This window comes from Desmodus rotundus, chromosome 8, assembly GCF_022682495.2.
Source record: "Desmodus rotundus isolate HL8 chromosome 8, HLdesRot8A.1, whole genome shotgun sequence".
Taxonomy (NCBI): Eukaryota; Metazoa; Chordata; class Mammalia; order Chiroptera; family Phyllostomidae; genus Desmodus; species Desmodus rotundus.
In genome coordinates, this window is record NC_071394.1 from 130,548,218 (window position 1) to 130,569,989 (window position 21,772).

At 51.8% G+C, this 21,772-nt stretch overlaps 2 protein-coding genes across 4 annotated transcripts in view; both read right to left on the reverse strand.

Moving 5' to 3' along the window:
• Positions 1-266: 266 nt before the first annotated feature.
• On the reverse strand, positions 267-6,022 carry C8H3orf62 (chromosome 8 C3orf62 homolog). Of its 2 annotated transcripts, XM_053929244.1 has the most exons (4): positions 5,434-6,022; positions 4,468-4,882; positions 3,677-3,768; positions 267-2,651 (listed from the first exon to the last, which is right to left on the reverse strand). In XM_053929244.1, the coding sequence occupies exons 2-4, from the start codon at positions 4,875-4,877 to the stop codon at positions 2,386-2,388; spliced, it is 768 nt and encodes a 255-aa protein (XP_053785219.1). In that variant the 5' UTR covers positions 4,878-4,882; positions 5,434-6,022; the 3' UTR covers positions 267-2,385. The 2 variants fall into 2 exon arrangements, with proteins under 2 accessions (XP_053785219.1, XP_024421787.1); XM_024566019.3 differs by having other exon boundaries at positions 4,468-6,022.
• Positions 6,023-6,135: 113 nt separating this feature from the next.
• The window catches only part of USP4 (ubiquitin specific peptidase 4), a 37,208-nt gene continuing 21,571 nt past the window's right edge, over positions 6,136-21,772 (reverse strand). The window contains exons 13-22 of one of the 2 annotated variants that reach the window (XM_024565658.2): positions 20,511-20,605; positions 17,827-18,018; positions 17,118-17,206; positions 13,312-13,536; positions 11,552-11,622; positions 11,195-11,313; positions 10,729-10,878; positions 9,094-9,197; positions 6,848-6,936; positions 6,136-6,456 (exon numbers count right to left, since the gene is read on the reverse strand). In XM_024565658.2, coding sequence (XP_024421426.2) covers positions 6,295-6,456; positions 6,848-6,936; positions 9,094-9,197; positions 10,729-10,878; positions 11,195-11,313; positions 11,552-11,622; positions 13,312-13,536; positions 17,118-17,206; positions 17,827-18,018; positions 20,511-20,605 — 1,296 coding nt within the window. In that variant the 3' untranslated portion in view covers positions 6,136-6,294. Of the gene's footprint in view, positions 6,457-6,847; positions 6,937-9,093; positions 9,198-10,728; positions 10,879-11,194; positions 11,314-11,551; positions 11,623-13,311; positions 13,537-17,117; positions 17,207-17,826; positions 18,019-18,633; positions 18,731-20,510; positions 20,606-21,772 lie in introns of those variants that run through there. The other variant, XM_053929239.1, reaches the window with a different exon arrangement.

Below are 21,772 nucleotides of genomic sequence, written 5' to 3' on the forward strand. Positions count from 1 at the left end.
ATGTTAACACTTTACACAACCATGGCAGGTCTGTCAAAACTGAGAAACGAACATACATTCGCAGTAATTAAACTCCAACCTTTCATCAAAACCGATTGCATCGGTTTTTCCATGCATGTCCACTTTCTGCGTCAGGAGGCAATCCATTGCTTTTAGTCACTGTGTCTCCTCAGGCCCCCCCCCCCGCCCCCCCCCGCCCCCCCCGCCCCCCCCGCCCCCCCCCCGCCCCCCCCCCCCCCCCCCCCCCCCGGTCTATGACAGTTTGAGTCCTTCCTTGCTTTTCATGGCTTTGACAGTCCCGAGTGCTGGCCAGGTGTTCTGCAGAACGTCCTCCAACCTGGGTCATTCTGACATCCGTCTCATGATTAGATTGTGGGCATAGTTTTGGTAAGAACACCGCAGAGGCAGGGCACCCTATTGGGTGTCACATCCTGTCGGGGCTGGGTGACACCCATAGAACACAATGATGGCGTTCGCCCTGGGGACTTAGGCTTCTCCAAGTAAAGCTCCTATTTGCTCCTTCCCTACTCAATTCCAGGGGAGCAAGTCACCAAGTACAGCTCATGCTGTGGAGGGGTGGGGATGGGGTAAGGATCGGGGGATGGGGATTAAGCTCCACCTCCTCCAGGGAGGGTTTCCACAGCAACACACCATATTTGGAATGCACTGGTGTGAGACCTGGCATTTTGCATATAGACTGGCCTGACATCTCCCTCCAGATAAAAGAGCCCCTTCTCCTCGGAGCCCGCAGCCGAGGGTGCTCTGAGCAGTTCTGAGGAGAAGAAACTGAACCCCAACTCCACAGGCTGTGTTTATTGAGGGGTCACCCTGCAGGGACTGAGTCCTTGTCCTGCCCTCTGCAGTGGTAGCTGTGCCACCGGGAAAGCCCACCCCCCAAAGCGGCCAGGGCTGGTTCCCAGGGTGCTGGCAGGTGCCAGGCATCGATCCCTAAGGAGTGGGTGTGCGGTCTCCACCTGTGAGCCCAGAGGAATTGCCAGACCCCCGATGAAGGGGGTATCACTGGCTCTGCAGCCTGCCCTTTATGAGGTCATGAGCTTCAAAAATGTCCTGGGGGTGCCTGGGCTACCGGGCCTTCCTTCTCAGGCCCTTCCTTCTCAGCTCTTCGGTTTGCTTGGGCCAGGCCTCTTCCCTGCCCACTGTGAGCCGGGCAGGCCCTTATCTGTTTCTGAGTGGAGTCGCACCTTGCTCAGCAGCTTGTTAGGTCTCCCGGAGGGATGCCATGGTTTTGAGGGTATTGTCCAAATAATTTGATAATGTCCTTTCTTTTTAGGGAGGGGGCTGGCGCCAGCCCTGCTAAGCTTTTGGGGCCATGCTGACCTCAGAAGAGCAGGGCCTGGCCCCTCCTTCACTCCCTGCCTGTCTGGCTCTGGCCGGGTCGTTGCCCTGGGAACCACAGGTAGCCTTCAGGGCCCCCTGGCCTGCAGGGGGAGGGATGAGGCTCAGGAATAAGGTGGATGGGCAGGACCTGTGCGTGCCTTTCCCTGCCCAGCCCCTCAGCGGTACCCAGGTGTCTGATATGCGGTGTGTGGCAGGGAGGCCTCATGAGAATGTCCTATCAGGAGGAGACCAGGGGTGCTACCAGACCCTTTGACACAACAAGGAGGCCTTTGAGCCGGGCAGGGGCAGGGATGGGGGGCGCTGTTGGAGGGAAGGTCGGCCTGGAGATGAGGAGGGCAGAGGCCCAGGCAGGGAACAGGCAGCCCTGTGCGTAAAGAGTGCAAGGCGGGGAAGCACGGAAGGGTGGCAGAGGGCCTAGCGCCAAGGTCCTTCTAAAGCCCATGTCTGCCGTATCGGCTGAGCTGGCCTGGGACTGGCTGGTCCACAAAGCCCACCCAGCTGCGGCCGCGGTATGTTTTCAGGGGCTCACTGGAAAGAATACTAAGAGACATGCAGAGGCTCACAGCCCACACCTGACTTGAGTACTGAGTATATTGAACCTCAACAAAAAAAACAGATATTAAATGATAAAAATGAACAGTAAGATACACTTCAAAGCAAGAGGATCAAAAACAAAAACAAAAACAAAAACAAAAAAACACAACTGGGCTTTCAGCTCAGAAAGGAACACAACTGGAAGTTAGGAAGGGTGTGGTAGCCCTGGCCAGGTAGCTTAGTTGGTTAGGGAGTCATCCCTACATGCCAATGTCCTGGGCTCGATCCCAGTCGGGGCACGTATAAGAATCAAGCAATGAATGCATAAATAGGTGGAACAATAAGTCAACGTTTCTCTCTCTCAAAATCAATAAATAAAAATTTTAAAAAAGAAGGATGTGGTGATTCAGATTCTACCAACCCTTTGAAAAATGTGACTGGCTGCCTCTGCAGCCTCCGGCAGTAAAGAATCAAAGCCCAAGTCAGCTGTCCTTACTCAGTATGGTATTTAAACGGGGCCATCAAGTTATAGTCCTCTTCCAAGTCCAGAATCGTCTCCACGATACTGTGATCATCGAAAGCCTGCCCGAGGCTGCCAGGGTCAGCCTCTGAGACCTTCTGCGGGCTCTCATCCATGAGCAGGGCCCAGGCTTCCTCCGTGAAGGGCAAGTCTTTGCAGGGATCACACACACGGTTCAACTCGTTTTCAAATTCTAGTTTTCCAGCCAATTCTTCAATAGTTCGGATGCTTGTATTGTCTTAAAAATAAGAACACTCAGCATTACTAGTCCATTGAGAGGTTTGCAGAGACGCATCAGGCACAAGAGAAAAATCCCAGATGGGCAGCCTCTCTGCTGGGGTCGCACAGGGCTGGGCACACCCGCCCCGAGGTGACAGACTACAGGAGCCAGCGTCAGCACTCTGATAGTCCCCAGGGAAGATGTGGGGGCAGAGTACAGAGGTGTGCGTGCTTGTTCTGGCTCTCAGGAAACTCCCCGGCCTACAGGCGTGACCAGACTTGGTGTGGAAAAGAAATGGGATTTCAGAGTAATCAAAATGCTGCCCAACCCGGGCAAGGGGCTTGGAAGGTGGTGAGCAGAGGTAGTGATGACTTCAGTTCACCCCCTGGGGCTGCTAGAGGAGACTCAGTGCGCTATAGAGTGGGCTGGCAGGGCTCTTGCTTTATGGTCTAGGGTGAGTACCTGCCACCGGGCCTCTCCTTCACTCCCCACAACCTGGAGACTATGCAGAACCAATAGCTTCAGGCAGCCCTCAGGGCTATGCACCCCTTAACGGGAGCTGTGTCCACTGTGTAGTGGGAGTCACTGAAAATGGGGCATGCATAGTTCACCACAGAATACACAGGTGAGTGTAGGAAAAATGTCTGGGCAGAGGCACAACACTACGCCGATGGTATCTGGGTGGTGGAGTTATGGGTGTCTGACATTTCGTTTAAGCTTGTGTTACCCACCGCAGCTGGACTACTATCCCTCCTCTTTGCCCATGTCCCATTTCCTTTAGATCTCAGCTCAACCACCAAGTTCTGGGACCGCTGTCCCCCTCTCCAGGGATGTACTATAACTAGATGTTTCTGAAGTGACTCCACCAGGAGATCAGTTCCACAAGGCCGCTATGCGCAGAACCAGCTGTGAGCAAGACTGACCAAGAACACAGATGAGAAACGGGAGAGTGGTTTGTTGGTACGACACCTGCTATCCCAGGGGCCTGCGGAGGGCCCTCTCCTCCCAGGGAGAGGACGGCCCAACTGGCCATGGGCACTCACCGATGATATCAAGCAGATCCTTTGTGACCTCTTGGCTAGAGCTGCAGAGTGGCAAGTTTGAGTCAACCTTCGAATCTTTCTCCGTTTCTTTCCTGCAGCCCCCCCGGGTGAGAAGCAAAAGGTGGGGAATTAGACCCTCTTTGAAGAGAATATTGAAGGGGATCTCTGTTAGGTGATCTTTAAGACAAAAATGTACTGGTAACTTTTAAATGGTTGTTTCTGTTAGGATTAGAGGACAATGCATCACAGACTATGCATTATGTCTCTGAAAACCAAAATAATTATTTGCAGTTCAATGAAAAAATGTAGAAAACCAGTTAAATGGCTTCTCCATTCTGTTACCCGGCAGCCAAGAGGGCAGAACCTTCGTTTCATGTCTGCACCAAGCATTTTCGAGCTACCTGGGAGAAGAAAAGGTCTAGGGGGGCTGGTAGCCCTGGGATGGTGAGAAAGCTCTGGGGCGGGGGAGGGGAGCAGAGGCAAGGATGAGGCTAGCTATTCACCCTGTCCCCAGTGTGGGCAAAGGTCACCAGAATTTGAGTTTTGTTTCTGTGGCACAAAAAGTGACGTGACTTGAAAATTCAGGTTCTTGAACACATTCACTCCATTTGGCTGCTGCGACTGGCTTGACAGCCAAGACAGCTACACACACACACACACACACACACCCAAATAGTCTTAGAGCTGCCAAAGGCAGGCAAGAGCAGTGTTAGGGACTCAATTAGGATCTTCAGTTTTTTCAGAAACGAGGTCCCGCAAGTGTAGCTGTTAAACTATCAAACTGGAATCACCTTAGACTGTCTTTCCTCCAGCTCTCCCCATCTCCTGCTGCTCTCCAAAACTGTCTTTCCGGCGCCAAGATGGAGGAATGCATTAATACATTTTCTTTGCTGGTCAGAGGTTTTCTTTGTGGGTACAAAGCGTGCGGCTTTGCATTTACTGGGGCAAGGTTTGGGGCGGAGGCAGGGCCCTCGGTCTCAGGAGTGCAGGGGACAGGAGCGAAAGCCGCAGCAGAGCAAGAGGCAGCCAGCGGATGCCTCGGGCAGCGCGGCCCGCGCCCCGCGGCGGGGAAGGAGCACGGCGCTGCGTCCACCTCCAGCCTCTGCCGGGCCGCGCTCTGCTGGGCGCGACTGACTCCCTCAAAGGCCCGGTCAATGGCTGCAGTCAGCTCCTTTCTGCATCTTCTCAGTTTTTCTGACATCTCCCCTAAAAACGACCACGTCTTCATTATGTAACACTTGGAAATGTAGAACGACATTGGAATGACGTTCCAGTGAGGCTATAAACCACCCCAAATGGGACACCTGCACGATTTCCTCGGGATTAATCCACGCCACAGGCTGGTGTCACGGGACCCCATACTCTGCTCCTGCAGTGGTTCCGGCTTCAGCCCCAGGCGCCCGGGACCGCCTCCCGTCCCGCCTCCGCCCTGTGGCCTGAGCACCGCCCTACCCAGCACGCCCGGGCCTCCCACGGCGGATCCGCCAGCTGCTTATCCTCACCCAGCAGTGCGGTCACACGGCCACCCCCAGCCAACGGTCGCAGTGGGACTGACTGCACGTGCCTGAGACCGGCCCAACCGCCACAGGTCAGGGTAAAGGTCAGACAAAAAGGTCCTGAATAGTGATCTGTAAACCCACACAGGGGAAACAAGGGATTCCACCCCTCCCACTCCCACTCGGAGAGAACCGGCAGGGACCTGGGCTCTAGCCTCACCAGGAGAGGGAAGGAGATGGGCGGGAATATGTAGGACAGACCTCGGCAGGGCTGGGGTTAGCGGGGGATGGCCCCGCCCCGCAAGAGAACCCAGGCAGGAGAGGCAGGGATGTCATTTCTCAGCAAGAACAGAAGCTCTTTCCAAGCCTGACAAACTCCCAGGAAGGCTCCAATTGTCCAGCCAACACAAAACAGGGTAGTGGGTGGACCATGGTCATCAGCAGTTTTGTGTACTGGCTCTTTGAAGGGGCAGCTAAGAAAATTTTGAGTATCCAGCTGTAAGGGGGATGGGGGATGGGGGTGCATAACAAAACTGTTAGGTTATGCTCCAGAAGGAGGGGCAGGAGACCCCCACCATAAATAAATTCATTAGAGAAAGCCGGAAATCAGAAATGAGGTCAGTGGCTAATTTCTAGGGAATTATCAACCCGTCACAGCAAGGGAGAACAGGACAGACATCAAGTTTACTTGAGGCCCTGTTTACTGTGGGCAGACTCCTGGGGTGACCCGTAACTGGCTCCAGGACCCCGACATGCAGGAACTCAGGGCAGCCTGCAGCAGGCCCTCTGGTCGCACCACACTCAGCCAGTGTGGGCGTGCCTTTCCCCCCTCTGGAATCCCTCTACACGCACCAGCGTGCACCCCGCCCAACCCCCCCCCCCCCCCCGCAGCTCCACAGGTTTGACAGAGAAGTCTCACCGCCTATTTAAAAAGAAAAAGAATTCAGCCTCTTGACATAACGCTTCTGAACAAACAAGGGCCTTTTTTTTTTTTTCTTCTGCTCATAAAAGAAGGGAACTTCCTGATCTGGTTTTTAGACCAAACACTAGTAGTCTTCAGAGGGTCAAAGAGGTTCTCCTGGGGACCACACTGGCACTGGGGGTGGCAGGTCACGGAGGGCCTCAGTTGGTGTCCATGCTGTAAGCTTCCTCGTCCCCCAGGCCCTGCTGGGCACTGCTTGGTCTCATCCCTCCGTCAGAGGACCCGGGAAAACTGGTGAGTGAAGGTGGCTTATAAAACTCATCGTCTCGACGCTGGTAAAACAGCACGTAAGCTGCTTTTGTCTGAAACACAAGAGGGGAAAGTTCATTTACTGGCTGGAACACCACCCATTCTTCCCAGTTTTTCTCTCACTGTCCAAATCACGCCCTCTTGGGGACCTGCCCTCTGGCCACATGCACCACCCCCACAGGCAACCAGGAAGGCCCTTCCACCCGAGGCTACTTGCGCTGACCCTGCCCAGGGAGTGGGGACAGGAAGGCGCCCCATGGCAGGGCCCTGAGGAGAGTCAAGCTTCTCATTTAGGAAGGGTCCGAGAAGGAATGGCAGCCAGCTGGCGCTCTACCACACCTAGCTCCCTGTCACAACGGGATGACTGAACCACCAACCGGCCCGAGACTCTCCCGGCTTTCACCCATAAAGGAGGGGAGGAAGCAGGTACCAGGGCCTACGTACCACTATCTGATCCTCAGAGGCCAGGGACACGTTGCTGTCGTCAAAGTAATACCACTTCCGGTTCAGCTTGTTCTTCGCGTAAGCGGTGTCTGCCAAGTCAAAAGGAAATGCTCTAGTGGCCGCCAGAGAGCCCATCTGGCCGGCTTAACAGGCACTGAGCAACAGAACTCCAAAAAAAAAAAAATGAAACAAAACAAAGACCCTGACATTAAAAATAATTTACAACTTGTGTTTTTAATAACCAAAGATAACTCATTCCTTTTTAAAATCTGTTCCTTCTCAAGAAGACTTGACAAGGGCAAACATGCAGCTGTCAGGGACCAACGCTTCAAACTGTAATTTTGGGGGGGTGGGGAACAGAGAAATCCCGTGTCAACTTTCAGGGTAGTTATGAGCAATGACCCAGAGCCAGGGAATCTATAAAAGGGGCTAAGAGTTTAGGATTTAAGCAAAACAATAGTTCTCAAGAGAACCGCCAAGGCAAACTGGCCCACTGTCCAGGATGCTGCTGCCTCTCGCTGATTGGCGCCTGTGGGGTAGACCGAGTGAGGGGCACCCTGGGCATCTGGCTTGGCAGGGCTGGGATGCAGACAGGGCAAGTAAATCCTTCTCTAAAACTGAGTCAAGGGCCTGCAGCTGGGTAACAGCTCTCCACAACCACCCAGGCATTCCCCATGGCCAACACTTCCTAGTTTGATTTTACACTATTTCTCAGGAGGGAGTTCACAACAGCACTGCCTACAGCCAAATTCCTGCTCCACCCAGACTCAAAGAAATGACAGGATGTAATGGAGATCGGTTTCTGGCCTCAGCCTGCCTGCCGTGACTACCCACTCCTCACCACAGTGCCTCCTGCACAAAGTGGTGACAAAAAGCAAAGGAGAAGGTGACAGGGCAAGTGCTGAGGGCCTGTCCCCACTGTCTGTGCTGGTTGTGACAGTATTGTGGCTCTCAATTGTGGAGTGCCAACTGAGGGCCCAGCGTGGGCCCTCACATAACCAGTCTAATCTCATGGATGAGAAATGCCCAAATGCTACATTTATATGCTAAAATAGTAGTTAAAAATGACTCCGTTGGACTGTGAACACAAACAGATGTCGAAGTTAATTTGGGGAGGAAAAGGTTGTGAAGATTTAAGTGTTGCAGGACATGATGTGACCACAGACCCCTAAGAGCCACCCCACTCCAGCCGAGTCCCAATTTCAAACAGCCTCTCCCTGCAGCCGATGTAGCCATGTGACCAGGTTATAGCCAAGGAGATGTAGGCGGGAGTTGAGGGGACTTCTGGGGGGTCTGCTTAAAAGGGAAGGTCATGGCCTTTTTTTCCTTTCTTCTGATGGCCTGGAATGTAGATATGATGTCCGGAGACTGAGCAGCCCTTTGGAGCCAGTAGGTGACACAGTAAGAATGGAGGAACAGGAGAGGAGACTGTTGGGCCAAAGAAAAAGCCCACCGGTGGAGGAGAGAAGACAGGGGTGAGGGCTATTCTGTAACCCACAGTGAGTGTGAATGGAGCTGACACCTCCCCTGGCATCACCTCCTGGGGTCCCGGCACTGGCCGTGGTGGCAGTTGGTACAACGCAGATGCAGGAAAGGAGGAAGAGGAAAGACGGCGCCTGACTTAAACATCACTAGTGCCTTTCCGTAAACAGGTAAGAAAATGGACGAGGTCTTTTCACTACAGAAGCAAACCTACACACACATTACAGAAATTCTGGAAAACAAAGTAGAGCAAGGAGAAAAAAGTAAAATGAACATTTTGGTCTGTCTCCTCCTAGGCTCCCCCAACCCCAATTATAGTTTCTTTCCTTTTGATTTTAACACAGTGGTGATGCTACCTCCTGTAATGATGCAACTCCGTGTAGTTTCCGCACAGTATTCACTGCGTTCTGCAGAGGCCGTGAACTCGCCCATCAAGCAGACAGACAACTGCACCACCTCCCCATGGCCATGCTGTCACTGCGTTTTCGTTGTTATAAATACACAGGTAAGTTTGTGCATAAAGCTTTTCCCAAAGTCACTTCCTTGGGATAGATTCCCAGAGGTGGCATTGCTGGGTAAAAGCATATGAAAACCAAAGAAAACCAAAACCAAAACAAACGTGTACGAGTGAAGGGGCAACAGCATGGAACGGGCTGTGCGAGTCTGGAGCTGAGGGCCACGCCTGGCTGCAGGGAGAGGCTGGAGGGAGGACTGGCCAGGGGGCCATCTCAAGAACTCAGAAGGGAACAGATGCCAGTACTTACAGTGACCAACCCCCATGGCTCCATAATGATTGGACACGGCAATGAGGTCATATACATAAGGCCTTGCTGAAGGGTCACAGACAAACTCGGACATGTTCAGACCTCTGAGCACAAAACACAAAAACAGCCCTTAAATACGTTAGACTTCGGGAAAGCCGGAGTGACCCAGCAACCCCGTTGTGCAGTAGGCTAGTGTGGGGGGGCACTCAAACACCAGCTGCAGGAGGAACGAACAGGTAACAGGGCGGGCCTAGGCAACCCCAACCCAGACCGAATGGCGAGGAAGGGCTCTGGGCCCAGACAGGAAGGGCTGCATAACTATGTAGAAATGGTTGTTACTATCAAAATTATAACTGGTGTCATAAAATTTAAGCTAAACTAGAATAGGCCCCAGAAAACTTTTATTCCCATATTTTATTTTGAAAATTTCAAACATACAGAAAAATTAAGAATTTTCCAATAAATACCTATCCATCCCTAGGTCTTTCACTGGCACATCTGTACATTGATAAACATAAATACAGTGTCTGTGAAACACCCCGCCCCCCACTCAGTAAATCCCATCCTGTGGACTCACTCGTCCAGAGACAGGATGGCGGGGGTACACCCCCCCCCCCGCGGTCCCCAATAATCCAATTCGCCCAGCAGACTCCTTTCTGGTTGCCTCGTCCCCTGCTAGTAAGAAGCAGCACTGTATTTGTGCTGTCCTGCTGAGCCCAGGTTCCCTGGGATGGATGACAGATGGCCAAACCAGTTCAAGAGGATGGCAGGAGAGACTCAAGAGGGACAGCAGTGGCAGAAATGATCAGCATCACTCTGGAGAGTTGTCCCACAGGCGGGGTGGTGGAGCCTACGTCTAACCTCCCAGAGCGCAGCAACACACACCCTGATGCAGCCAAGTGTTTGGTGCCAAACCCTCTGCTGATCGGTGCCCAGATTTCCCCATTGTTTATTTTGTTTATTTTTTATTTTTTAGAATTTATTTATTTTAGAGGGGAAGGGAGGGAGAGAGGGAGAGAAACATCAATGTATGGTTGCCTTTCATGCGCCCCCTACTGGGCACCTGGCCCACAACCCAGGCATGTGCCCTGACTGGGAACTGAACCAGTGACCCTTTGCTTCACAGGCTGGCACTCAATCTACTGAGCCACACCAGCCAGGGCAGATCTCCCCATTTTTTAAATAATCCCAATAATAATGCAGCCCAAAATGGTGATGGAAGAGGACTTCACTTGGGGTGGTGAACACACAATACAATGTACAGATGATGTGTTGTGGAACTGTGCACCTGAAACTTTTATAATTTTTTAATGTTTCATTTTTTATTTATTGATTTGAGGAGGAAGAGGGAGACAGGGAGAGGGGAAGAGATGAAAAGGGGGAGAGAGGAAGGGAGGGGAGAAGAGAGAGCGAGCGGAACATCGATTTGCTGTTCCACGTACTCATGTATTCCTTGGTTGATTCTTACACACCCGGAGCGGGGATCAAACCTGTAACCTCAGCGTATCAGGACAGCACTCTAGCCAACTGAGCTACTTGGCCAGGGCGGAAACCCACATAATTTTGTTAACCAGTGTCACCCCAATAAATTTTTAAAAACCACCACAAAAACAACCCTGCAGCCCAGGCACCCACCTGATTGGGAATTCCACTACTGTGTCGAGCTTATCCCTCCAGTATCTACTGTAGGAGAAACGTTTGAGGTGGACCACCAGGATCTTCGGCAAGGCCCACAGGTCAAACTTCTTTGTGGCCTGCTGATGCTTCTTACAGTTGGGACAGTACCTGAAGAGAAAAGAGAAACCTCCACTTAGGGGGGAGGCGGGGAGCCAGTGCCACCTGGGCACTCCGCCCTGGAGGCAGAGCCGCAACCCCACAGCCCTTCCTGCATTCAGTGGTGGTCTCTGAGCCACCTTCCAACACAGCGATGGCTTTCCGAGTTGAGGGAATACGACACAGGAGGCAAGACCTGTGTTGTAGAGTCGGTGCCGTAAAAGAGCGACGTGTCCAAGAACAAAAGGGTTTAGGGTATACCGCTGGCCCCAGTGGATGTCAGGGTCCCAGATGCAGGGGTGCCCTGCCCAGAGAGGGGAGTGCCTACCAGGGGTCATACTCCCCAAGCGTCTCCATGGTGGTGAAGAGCTCGATGCAGTCTCTCAGGGCCATGGCGGTCTTCTTCTTCTTCTGAGGCTGCAACACACTCACGTGCTTCTCAAAGGCCTGTGCGGGACAAAGTGCTGAGTTCTGCTGGGGAAATGAGAGCTAACCTGGCTGAGCCGCCAACCCACAAGCTCTCATGTCTGGAACATAATGTATTATCTGGAGCCTCTGAACACAGAATGACAAAATCTTTAAGTGCCTGTCACTTGGGAAGTGGCGGTGGAGGGGATAGTGACCCTCATGCACGTCCAGAGCAGAAGCCAGCACACTCCCTGACCAAGAACCCCAAGTGGCCTACCTCAGATTCTTGCTCATCATAGTAGAGGCTCCGGGTCTCAGAGTCCCAGTTCATGGCCAGTGTGGACCCAGCTGTGGAGGAAGACCAAAGTGCCACCCATTACTGGAATGGTCAGCAACAGGACAGGCTTTTCAGGTGACAGGAGTGAGACGGGCTGCTCAGGCTGTGCCCCTGACACCAACTCACACATAACCGGCCACTGCCAAGAGCAATGCTCTGCCTTCAGCCAGCCAACTCCAAACACCTGGACCCTCAAATCCACTAGCAAAGATTCCCTCAAGTTACAGACGAGCTCCAAGGGTGCTAACTATATAGAATTCCGAAAGGGCATAGGTCAAGATGGAGTAACAGGAGAGGCCCTGGCTGGGTGGCTCAGTTGACTGGAGCGTTGTCCCGTACACCAAAAGGTTGCAGGTTCGATCCCCAGTCAAGGGCGTGTACAGGAGGCAATTGATGTTTCTCATATCATGTTTATCTCTCTCTGCCCCTTCCTTGCTCTCTAAAATCAATAAAAACGTATCTTTGGGCGAAGATTTAAAAAAAAAAAAAAAAAAAAGATGGAGTAACAGTAACCAGATTTACTTTCCTGCCTTAAACCATGAAGAAACCTCACAAAACAGACAAAACCGCTGTTCTCAGATGCTGGGAATTAGGCAGATCAAGAGCAAGCTCCCTGAGAGAGGACAGCAAACAGGGCGATGGAAGCCCCAGGGTCCCAGCTGACTGCCGGGAGACTCTTTCCTGCCCAGCATGGGGGAGTGGGAAGGAGAGGGAGAGCTGAGTTGAGGAGTCAAAGCCTAGAGTTCCAGAAAACAGCCAAAAATTGCAGGGCACTGGGCCAAAGAGGAGGGGGCTGCACAGGGAAGAGAGAGGTGCAGAGACAGAGAGAGAGAGATCAAAAATATCTCAGTAAAATTGTTATTTAAAAAAATGTTAGATAACAAAAAAAGAAAAGAAAGCTAGCTCAAGAACATTGAGCTAACTCTTCAGAGAAGGGAGCCGCAGGGCAGAGGTGCTTTGGCGGCGGCCCTCTGGCCCGTGCAGGCATCTTCACCGCCCACGTGCCTGTCATACATGCTGCACATCCGTGCTGTGCGGATGCCTCTCTCCGCCTGGAGGACAGGCCCCACTCCAGGCTCCAGAGAACAGAAAGCCTACAGAACACATGACCATCCTCCAGGTGGGTCACATTTCCTGAGCGCCCTCAAGGAACAAAAGAAAAACACATTATTCTCCTAAGTAAACCAAGTTTGGGAATATGCTGCCGCCCAGGAGGGCCAGCCCGGAGCAAAGGCTGTGAAGGGCAGTGGGAGTGGAGGGCGGGCTTGTCCCACCTGACATCATCAGGACCAAAGAGAAGAGACTGACAAGGAGCGGTGTGCACGTTCAAGTGTGCGCACACGCACGGTGCCTCTGAAAGCTTTTTAATTCTAATTTAGTTTTATTGATGGGGGGGAGAAGGAAAAAACAATTCATTGTTGCACTTATTTATGCATTCATTGGTTGATTCTCGTATGTGTCCTGACCAGGGATTGAACCCACAGCCTTAGAGTATCGGGATGATGCTCTAATCAGCTGTGCTAAGCAGCCTGGGCTGAGACAGTCTTTAGGGAGCTTCAAGCCAAGGGTAACACAATGTCTGTTCTCAGAGCTACACGAGCCCATGAAAGCCCAAGGCAGTAAGTGTTGAGGGCAAGGATTTTCAAACAGATCCTAGGTCCCAGTAGAGCCTGGTTTGAAAGGTCAGAGAAAGTGCTTACAGTTGAGTTTAAGTAACTCTTCATCCGTTTCGAGTGCATTTATGTCGGCTGTTCCATAGGAGTTCACAGCGTTGAGGCTGAAAAGTTGTTTTGGGCAAGGCTGGCCTTTGATGGTCTGGGTGGTCTCCCCAGGGCCACTTCCCGGCTCATCCTCCCAGCTGCCTCCGGTTTCTGAAAGCTGCTCTTTGCCTTCATCCAGGTGCTCCATCTCTTCTTCGTCTTCACCTGGGACCCAAATGAAAAACCACTATGTCAACGTTAAAAATTCTATTTAACACCTAGCTGGGGTGTTTCCTTCCAGACTTTCTCCTGTGTATGTGGAACTACACCTACCCCTTTGCATTTACAAGGCACCTGAAGGTGTGCCCCCCACAGCCCAAGAAGACAGGCAGAGTGGTCACTGCTATTCCATGCCGAGGAAGCGGAGGCCCAGACAGGTTTGGCAAGTCACCCAAAGGTAGAAAGTGAGTCAGCAGTCCCGCCAGTCCTAAATTTGGGCCCCTCACCACATGGTAGTTTACCGGGCTTCACCCTGCAGAGTCCCACTCTCTCAGCTTCACCGTTAGGCCCACAGAGAGAAAAGGACCAACATTAAACACATACTTAGCACTCAAGAAGACAGTTTAGTAAGCAATGCAATCAAAAAGTCAATCTTTAAATATCACAATGTACACAGCCCTGGCTGGGTAGCTGGGTCGGTTAGTGTTGTCCCGACACACCAAGGTCGCGTGCTCCATCTCCAATCAGGGCACATACAATAAATGCATAAGCAGATGAAGCAGCAAACCAATGCTTCTTTCTCTCAAAAAAAAAAAAAGAAACAGTAAGAAATGTTTAACTATTATAATAAACACAAGTGTTAAGTGAAAGTCTTCAGTTCCTCCACAAGAAACATACGCTGACTGTCCTGTCCCTCCTACTGGTATTTACTGAATGTCTCGCAGGCCCAGGAGCCACGCTGGGTCCCAAGGACACACACAGCAGACGAGGTCCCCCCTGCCCTTTTTCTTTTTCTCTTTTTTCATTTGAGATTGCTAATTAAGAGTTTTAATAAACATTTTAGGCCCAAAGTTGATGAGCAAATTTCCCAGGTGTTTCTAGAGAACTGGGATATGGGGCTGCAATAAAAAGACCCAAGAACACAATCTCCAGACTTTTTGTGGCTGGGCACTCAAGGGCGAGAGTTAAGCTATCGGGGAAGTCATTTCAACAAAGTAGAAGACAACTCCGATGGGTGATGTAAAAGCCACGGGAGAACCCTGACCAGTGTGGCTCAGTGGGCTGGGCCTTGTCCCATGAAGCAAAGGGTCGCTGCTTCGATTCCCAGTCAGGGCACACGCCTGGCTTGCAGACTCGGTCCCCGGTCAGGACGCATATGAGAAGGCCAGCGATGGATGTTTCTCTCTCACATCGTTTCTCCCCCTCTCTTTCTTCCTCCCTTCACTGTCTCAAAAAATAAATAAAATCTGTTTTAAAAACATCACAGGGGAAGGAAAGATTTAAACTATAAAGTCGATAGGTTTGGGGGAATGTCGCTAGAAATGGAAACTCTGAGGAAAGGCCAGTCTGCCCTGGGAACACTCACAGGGAGGATGAGCGGAGCCCCGACAATGCAGTGTCCCCTCAGGCCACGGAACAGCTCAGCCATGGAGGGAGAGTGCTGTGCAGGGACCCCGTCAGCACTGCCTGAAACAGCCAGACTGCAGGAGACGCAAGCCCTGGCTCTCGGGACCGTTCTTGTCCCAACCAGCTCACCAACTCCTGCAACAGTGGCACCACCCCTTTGACCCCCAGGTAAGCCTGCCCCACTCCCAGACTGGCAAGTGAAACCTGGCCCTGCCTGCCCCCTCTTTGAGAGGGGCACGGCCGAGACCTGCCTCAACCTGACTCAGTGAGTGAACAGTGCCGACGCTGTAAGAACTCCGTCCCTTGCTGTGTCACCGGCTGCAGGTTACCTAGACAATCGCAGGAAGGTTCACTAATGCTGTCAGAATTAAATGTCACGGGGTGTCTATCACAGGATGAGAAAAGAAAGCAGGGTCCACTGAAAGCAGCTACCAAGGTCACGCAGAGAATCAGCAGGAGACAGCAACCACAGGCCTGACAGGGAGCCATGGCAGTAAAGAGATTAGAAGTACTTAAAGAAAAAAAATTTAATTTTTAGAGCGAGGGGAAGGGAGGGAGAAAGAGGAGGAGAGAAACATCAATGTGTGAGAGAACACCAGTTGGTTGCCTCTTGCTACGCTCCCAATTGGGAGGCCTGGCCCAAAACCCAGACATGTGCTCTGACCGGGATCCAACCAGCGACCTTTCGGTTTGCAGGACAATGCCCAATCCAGCGAGCTGCATCAGGGAGGGATAGGTACTTTTTAAAATTGATTTTGAGAGAAGAAGGAAAGGAGTGAAGGAGAGGGCAAGACAGAAACATCAATTTTGTTGTTCCACATATGTCTGCATTCATTGGTTGATCCCTGCTGACCAGGCAGTGAACCCGCAACCTTGACATGTCAGGACGATACTCTAACCAATTGAGCAACCTAACCACAGAAAAAGTACTTTAAATTTAATTTTAATTAAACAGGGTTTGAAGTCTATGAACCAAGACTCACATATAGGATTCAAAAGGCAGCAGTAACTCTCCCCGACAGGAGACTGAGAGATGGGATGTCTAAGCAGCTGGGTTCATTGTAACAGCAGCGAACACTTACATGGTGTAACTGTCTATTATGTGCCACGTGTTTTAAGCACATTACCTCATGAATACGTAACCTCAACTCTCTGAAGCAGATGCCACCATCTCATTTTACTGACAGATAAACCGAGGTTCTGAGGTTCTGAAGCGACTTGTGGCATCTCTGCCTGTGGGCTCTGCGCACAAAACGCACTCCCACTCTTCCCAGTGGGGGGGACATCGGAATATGTGGGGCAGGAATCAGAATATGACTACAATCAACGTTCCGACTAAAACACCAACAACTGTTGGGAACACCTGCTGAAGCCAGAGCCTGCGGTCACTACGTGGAATGTCAGTTCCCACTTCCCAGGACTGCACACATCTTGGAGAAATCTGGGCGTTCGGATTTACACATGAGAGTGTACAGCACCAACTCGGAGGACATTTAGCTTTACAGGAATAAGGGCAGTCACTTAGGCCCCGAAAAGAAGGGTGGCAGCCACAATGCAGGTCAGACACAGCTCCTCAGTCAGGGATGGGCTTGTGGGCACTTGCCAATGGAGGGTGCTGAGGGCTCCGCATTCCCTACCAGCCCATCCTACTGCTTTTGGGCGCCGTGGCTCTCTTCCCTCCCACGGCAGGAGCGGTCTAGTCAGCCCTGCCTGTAGTTTCCAGGATAGAAATGCCCTAGAGAAACTCTGCCTCCTGACTGGCTGGCAAAGACACCCGTCCTCCTCAGGGGCGGTGCCCACCACTGGGACGGGCAGGGACTGAGAAAACAGCCCTGTGGACAGAGATCAGGTGGGACAGAGGCCAGGTCACGGAGGTAGGCAAGTGCTGGAGAAGGACCCACTTTGCAATCCCGACAGGTAAGAATCAAATCTTGACTCCACCTCGGGACCCTGCTAGGCTCAGTCTGCCTGAGGTGAGACCCAGCCGACAAGTCCAAGAAGACTCCTCAAGGTGCCAAAGTCGGGCAGTGGAGGCCAGCGGAGGGGCTCCCAGGCCTGCGCCCTGGACAGAGCCCACCCGGCCTCAGAGCCTCCCCTCCTACTCATACAAAACCTTTGGAAGAAGAGCGAGGTCAAGGGGATTCAGTGGGTCACAGCCCCACCGTGTGGCGAGCACGAACCTTCACAGCCGCCTCTGGACCTGCTGCAGGCCCCAGATCCCGAGGGCGAGCTGCCACACTCCGCAGGCAACGGCTGTTTTATATACCGGCTTGAAAAGAAGGAAAAACTGTTAGTTGCAACATTTATGCATTTTTCTCCACTAGTCACCTAGAAATATTCCATAAGTTACATATTCAGCTAATCACAAACAATTTCTTTAAGTAAAGGGGCTTTAATATCACGCGATGGCTCATCACTGCAAGAAATTAAGAAGAACCCAAGAGATAAGATGTTTAGCTACCAAGTCACTGAAGACTCCGAGAAACTCTGTCTCAAGTCTTCCATGAATGCAAAGTGGCACTGTCATTTTAAAAAATATTTCCCAGTGACATTATCAGCCTCAGAATGACAGTGGAATATTTTTAAAATTTTATTCAAATACAAAATACAATCAAAGCACCAGACTCCCTAAAGCAAGCGACTGCCAGGTATGACAGACATGATTCCAGGGACAAGAGGAGGCTTAGGTGCCCAGCGCCATGGTGCTTACGATGTGCCACATGCCCTGTCCCACAGCACCCGCCCGGGCCTCCCCGGGGCTGGCACAGCCTCATTTCTCACAGAGGTGGGCGTGTGGGATCAACACAGGCACTGTGCGGGGGGCATCACTGCTAGTACTGAGCCTGAACTGATTTCCGGTAACAAGCAAAGTGCATCCCTGCCACGCACCTGATACGCTCACAAACAGCCTGGTACAGAGACTCGAGGGTCAGCGTGTGCTTGGGGACAGACATCAGCAGTGGCTGCCCGTAGAGCACTGCCCCGGAGGAAGTGCTCGATGGCCGGGACCTCCTCTCCCTGAAGTAGACGGACAGCAGGAGACACTCCGAGCCGTCCTCGGAGGCGCTGCAGACCTCGTACCTGTGTCAATCACACAAGGGACACATTCAGGAGCATGTCCCTGTGAGCAGCACAGATCTGAGATGCAGCTACCTGATGGCCCAGACTATGGTTACTGGGACAGAGCATACTTTAGCACAAAAGGTAGAAAAACCATTTTCGAGACGATTCTAGAGGCCGCTCCCAAGGAGGGTCACTATCAGCGCAGTGTGGATCTACATAGCCCGGGGCCTGGGGCTGACGTGATCCTCCTTCCCCCAACCACGGCCTCAAACTCTGTGCTCCTTCCGCTGGGACTCAGCACAGACGGTGTCTGTGACCCGGACCATCACCCCAGACACCAAGGCACACAGGGGGCCGGGCCACCAAGTTCATCCTTTGTCACCGAGGAGTTCTACTTTTAAACAGGCACTCTCAGTGCCCTGTCCTTTAATAAAACAAAATATTACACAAGGATGTACACCTAGAATACTAGCCAAACACTCTTATTTCAAATGAAGCAAATTTACAAAATGAATTGCTTGCCATCTTTGTTCAAAAACATTGAAGTAAAAGAATCATATCTAATTGTTTAAAGTCAGAATAACCAAAGAAACTGCTAAATACAAATCAACGATTTTGAAAAATGTGTCTTACTTAGTGAATACATGGGACTGAGGAGACTTATAGATGTTTTATCCTGGAACAGATGTTACCAAAATTGCTGGCAACCGACTGTAGTCTTTCCCTCTTCCTATAGGGGGAGACACAAACTTACTGATTCAATTTTTGCAAACTATAAACACAGAAACACAAGCACATCCCTCCCCAAATGCTTGGCAGTCTTGACCAAAGTAAATGCAGGAGGAGTTCTAAAAAAAACTCACAAAAATGTCCAAAGTGTGCTCTAGGGGAAGGACCCAGTGGTCTAACATCAAGGTCAAGAACCTGGCCTTGGAGTAAGGCTGGTCCAGGTTCCAGGTCTATGGCTGCCAGTTTCTGGCTGCTGTGACCAGGCTAAGGAGCGCCCTCACGTCCAAGTCCATTTACGCAGCAGACAACACGATTACCCACCGTACAGCGCCGTGGTGGGAAATAACTGTCTAGCACAGTGTCCACATGCTCGAGAAGGGTTAGATGCTACTACAGTGTTTTCCTAAGACAATTACCAATTCATCTTTAAAACCATTTGCTTTCCTGTTGGTTGGCTCTCAAGCTCTCTGGAATTACCAGCCTCCCCACAGGGTGATGGCCAGTTCTTCTCAGCTCAGGTGTGTACAGTTTCCAGGGACAGAGGGCAGCTATGTTAAGCACTCGGGGTCAGAAAAGGCGGGCCCTAGCCCTGTGGCCCAGCACGAGCCTTGGCGCCTTCCATTTACAAAGTGAGGGAAATGTAAGCGGGAAGGCGCCTGTGCAAGTGAGAACAGAACCAGGATCATGGGTGTGATCAAGGACTATTTTTAAAATGACTGAGAAGTTACAGGACAAAAATGTAAAGTGGAGGAGAGGCCTCTTTTGTGCAGGGCATTCCTCACTCAAAAACAAAAACCAGGCCCGGCTGGTGTGGCTCAGTGGGTTGGAGCACCATCTGTAACTGAAAGGCTGGTTCAATTCCTGGTCAGGGCACATGTCTAGGTTGCGGGTTCGATCCCTGATCCCCGATCTGGGTACACATGATCCCCACTCTAGGCGCAGATGGGAGGCAACCAATCAATGCTTCTCTCTCACACTCACGTTTCTCTCTCTCCCTTTCTCTCTAAAAGCAATGAAAAAACAAATGTCCTCAGGTGAGGATAAAACCCCAAAAATCCTAAAAACCTTCTTCAGCAGAGGCAAGTTACTGAGGGAGAGGGAATAAGGGAGTCACAGCATGGGTGGGGTCCACAAATGCCCCTGGGCAAGGGGCTGTCTGGGAGTGCAGGCAAGCCCACACCCCACCCCACGGCCTGGGAGAGGGGCAGATACAAAATCACAAGGGGCAGCCTTGAAGCAAGAGCACTTAGCAGGGGTCGAGGAGACCAGCTGCGGCTGGAGGTACTATCCCCGCAGGGATAAGAAAACCGAGTCTCAGAGCTCACAGAATGCCAGAGCTGAAAAAGATGCTGTAAGTGAACCCTCTCTGTCATTCTGAATGGCACCAGCCTAAGGAGCCACTGCCTGTGGCATGGAGAAAGGACAAGACCCTCCCTGTACACCCATTCTCCTGTCTTCCCACGGCCCCTCACACAGCTGTGACTCTTCTTGAGAAAGACACTCCTAAGGACCACCAACTGGGCCTTCCTAACAGGTAGCAACTGTTGACAAAAGGCTGTGTTCATCCTGAGGGTTTTCTGGAAGGTCTAGCTCTGAAGGGCCAGGAGATGCTTGGCACAAATGGCTGCCCACAAGTCCCCAACACCCACCTCTTGCACCCAGGGATCAGGGCAAATCCACACGGCCACCGACTGCCAGAACTTCTGCTCTGGAGACACCAAGAAGGCAAAATCTCTAGAATGTTTCCTCTGCCCTTGCAGCAGAAACTGCTGAGTACTCACACAAAAATGTCATCCCGCGGCATGATGTGGTTTAAACCTTCATCCATTTGGAAAATTTTGTGGAACCGGTGATTATACACATCTGTGACCACCATCTACGTAAGAATCAACAGTAGCAGGAAGATTACAGGATGGATTAGGAGGACTTCAAATCTAGGAACAAACAAGAGAATGTGTGCCTCCAGAGAGACCACCACCTAACCAGCCCCAGAGCTCAGGGGCTGAGGCCCAAGGGAGGCAGAGCAGCTGCCACCAGCAAAAGGCAGGCTGGCAACACCTGACAGAGGTTCATGGTGGGACCGACCGGCTCGCGCAGCAGGAACGGCGGGGAGTGAGCGCTGACCAGAGACTGGTGGTCACTGACAAGCCTCTGGAGTACTCCCGGGGCCGGGGTCTCCACGCCATCCTCAGCACATAGCGGAACAGACCGAACCCCGAGCACAACTGCCTGAAATCAGCAGGGGTACAGGGGAGTGGGGAGGACCAAGGACACTGACCAGGGCTGGGACAGGGGAGGGGTGGGAGCATCCAGGAGGATGGGTCCTCATGCGAGGGGAGGGCTTCACTTTGCCCACCTCCAAACGGGACCAGGTTCAGCAGAAAGCCCAGTATAGGCAGTTGTTTTTTAATAAAGATTTCTATCAAGAGTATCACAGTGTCACTCCACAAACTTCCATTGTTTAGGGCAGGAAAGAACTTCTACCTTCTCCTATTACAGAAGAGGATACAGGATAGGACGGCAGAACTGAGAGTAGAGCCCTACTCCTGGTCCTCTGACCACGGCTAGTATGACCCCAACAAAGGAAAGATGATGTCCCCCAGCCCTGGCTGGTGTGCCTCAGGGGACTGAGCATCAGCCTGTGAACCGAAAGTTTGCCAGTTTGATCCCCAGTAAGGGGATCACATGCCTGGGCCATGGGCCAGGTCCCCAGCTGGGGGCCTGCAAGAGGCAACCCATTGATGTTTCTCTCTCATATCAATGTTTCTCTCCTTGTCTCTCTCCCTCCCTTTCCCTCTTTCTAAAAATAAGTAAAATCTTTAAAAAAAAGAAAGATGGATGGATGGTGTTACCCAGACTGAGGCTGAGGGACGGACAGGTGCACAGTGAGCAAGGGCCAGGAGCCCTGAGGCATCCAGACGTAATCACATTTGTGCTGGTCAATAAGAACTACCCCCCCCCCCCCAGAAGTGGCCATAAGGTTGAAAATAAACTCCAGAGGACTGTGAAGTGCCCAACCAGGCTAAGTGAAACAGACCACCCT

Excerpts from the sequence above, each read along its gene's own strand:
- C8H3orf62 (XM_024566019.3), bottom strand. The coding sequence starts at position 4,934 with ATGTCGTTCTACATTTCCAAGTGTTACATAATGAAGACGTGGTCGTTT. Across the intron at positions 3,769-4,467 it reads TGGAGGAAAGACAGTCTAAG|GAAAGAAACGGAGAAAGATT; the intron begins GTGATTCCAGTT and ends GGGGGGCTGCAG. Across the intron at positions 2,652-3,676 it reads GGATCTGCTTGATATCATCG|ACAATACAAGCATCCGAACT; the intron begins GTGAGTGCCCAT and ends CTTATTTTTAAG.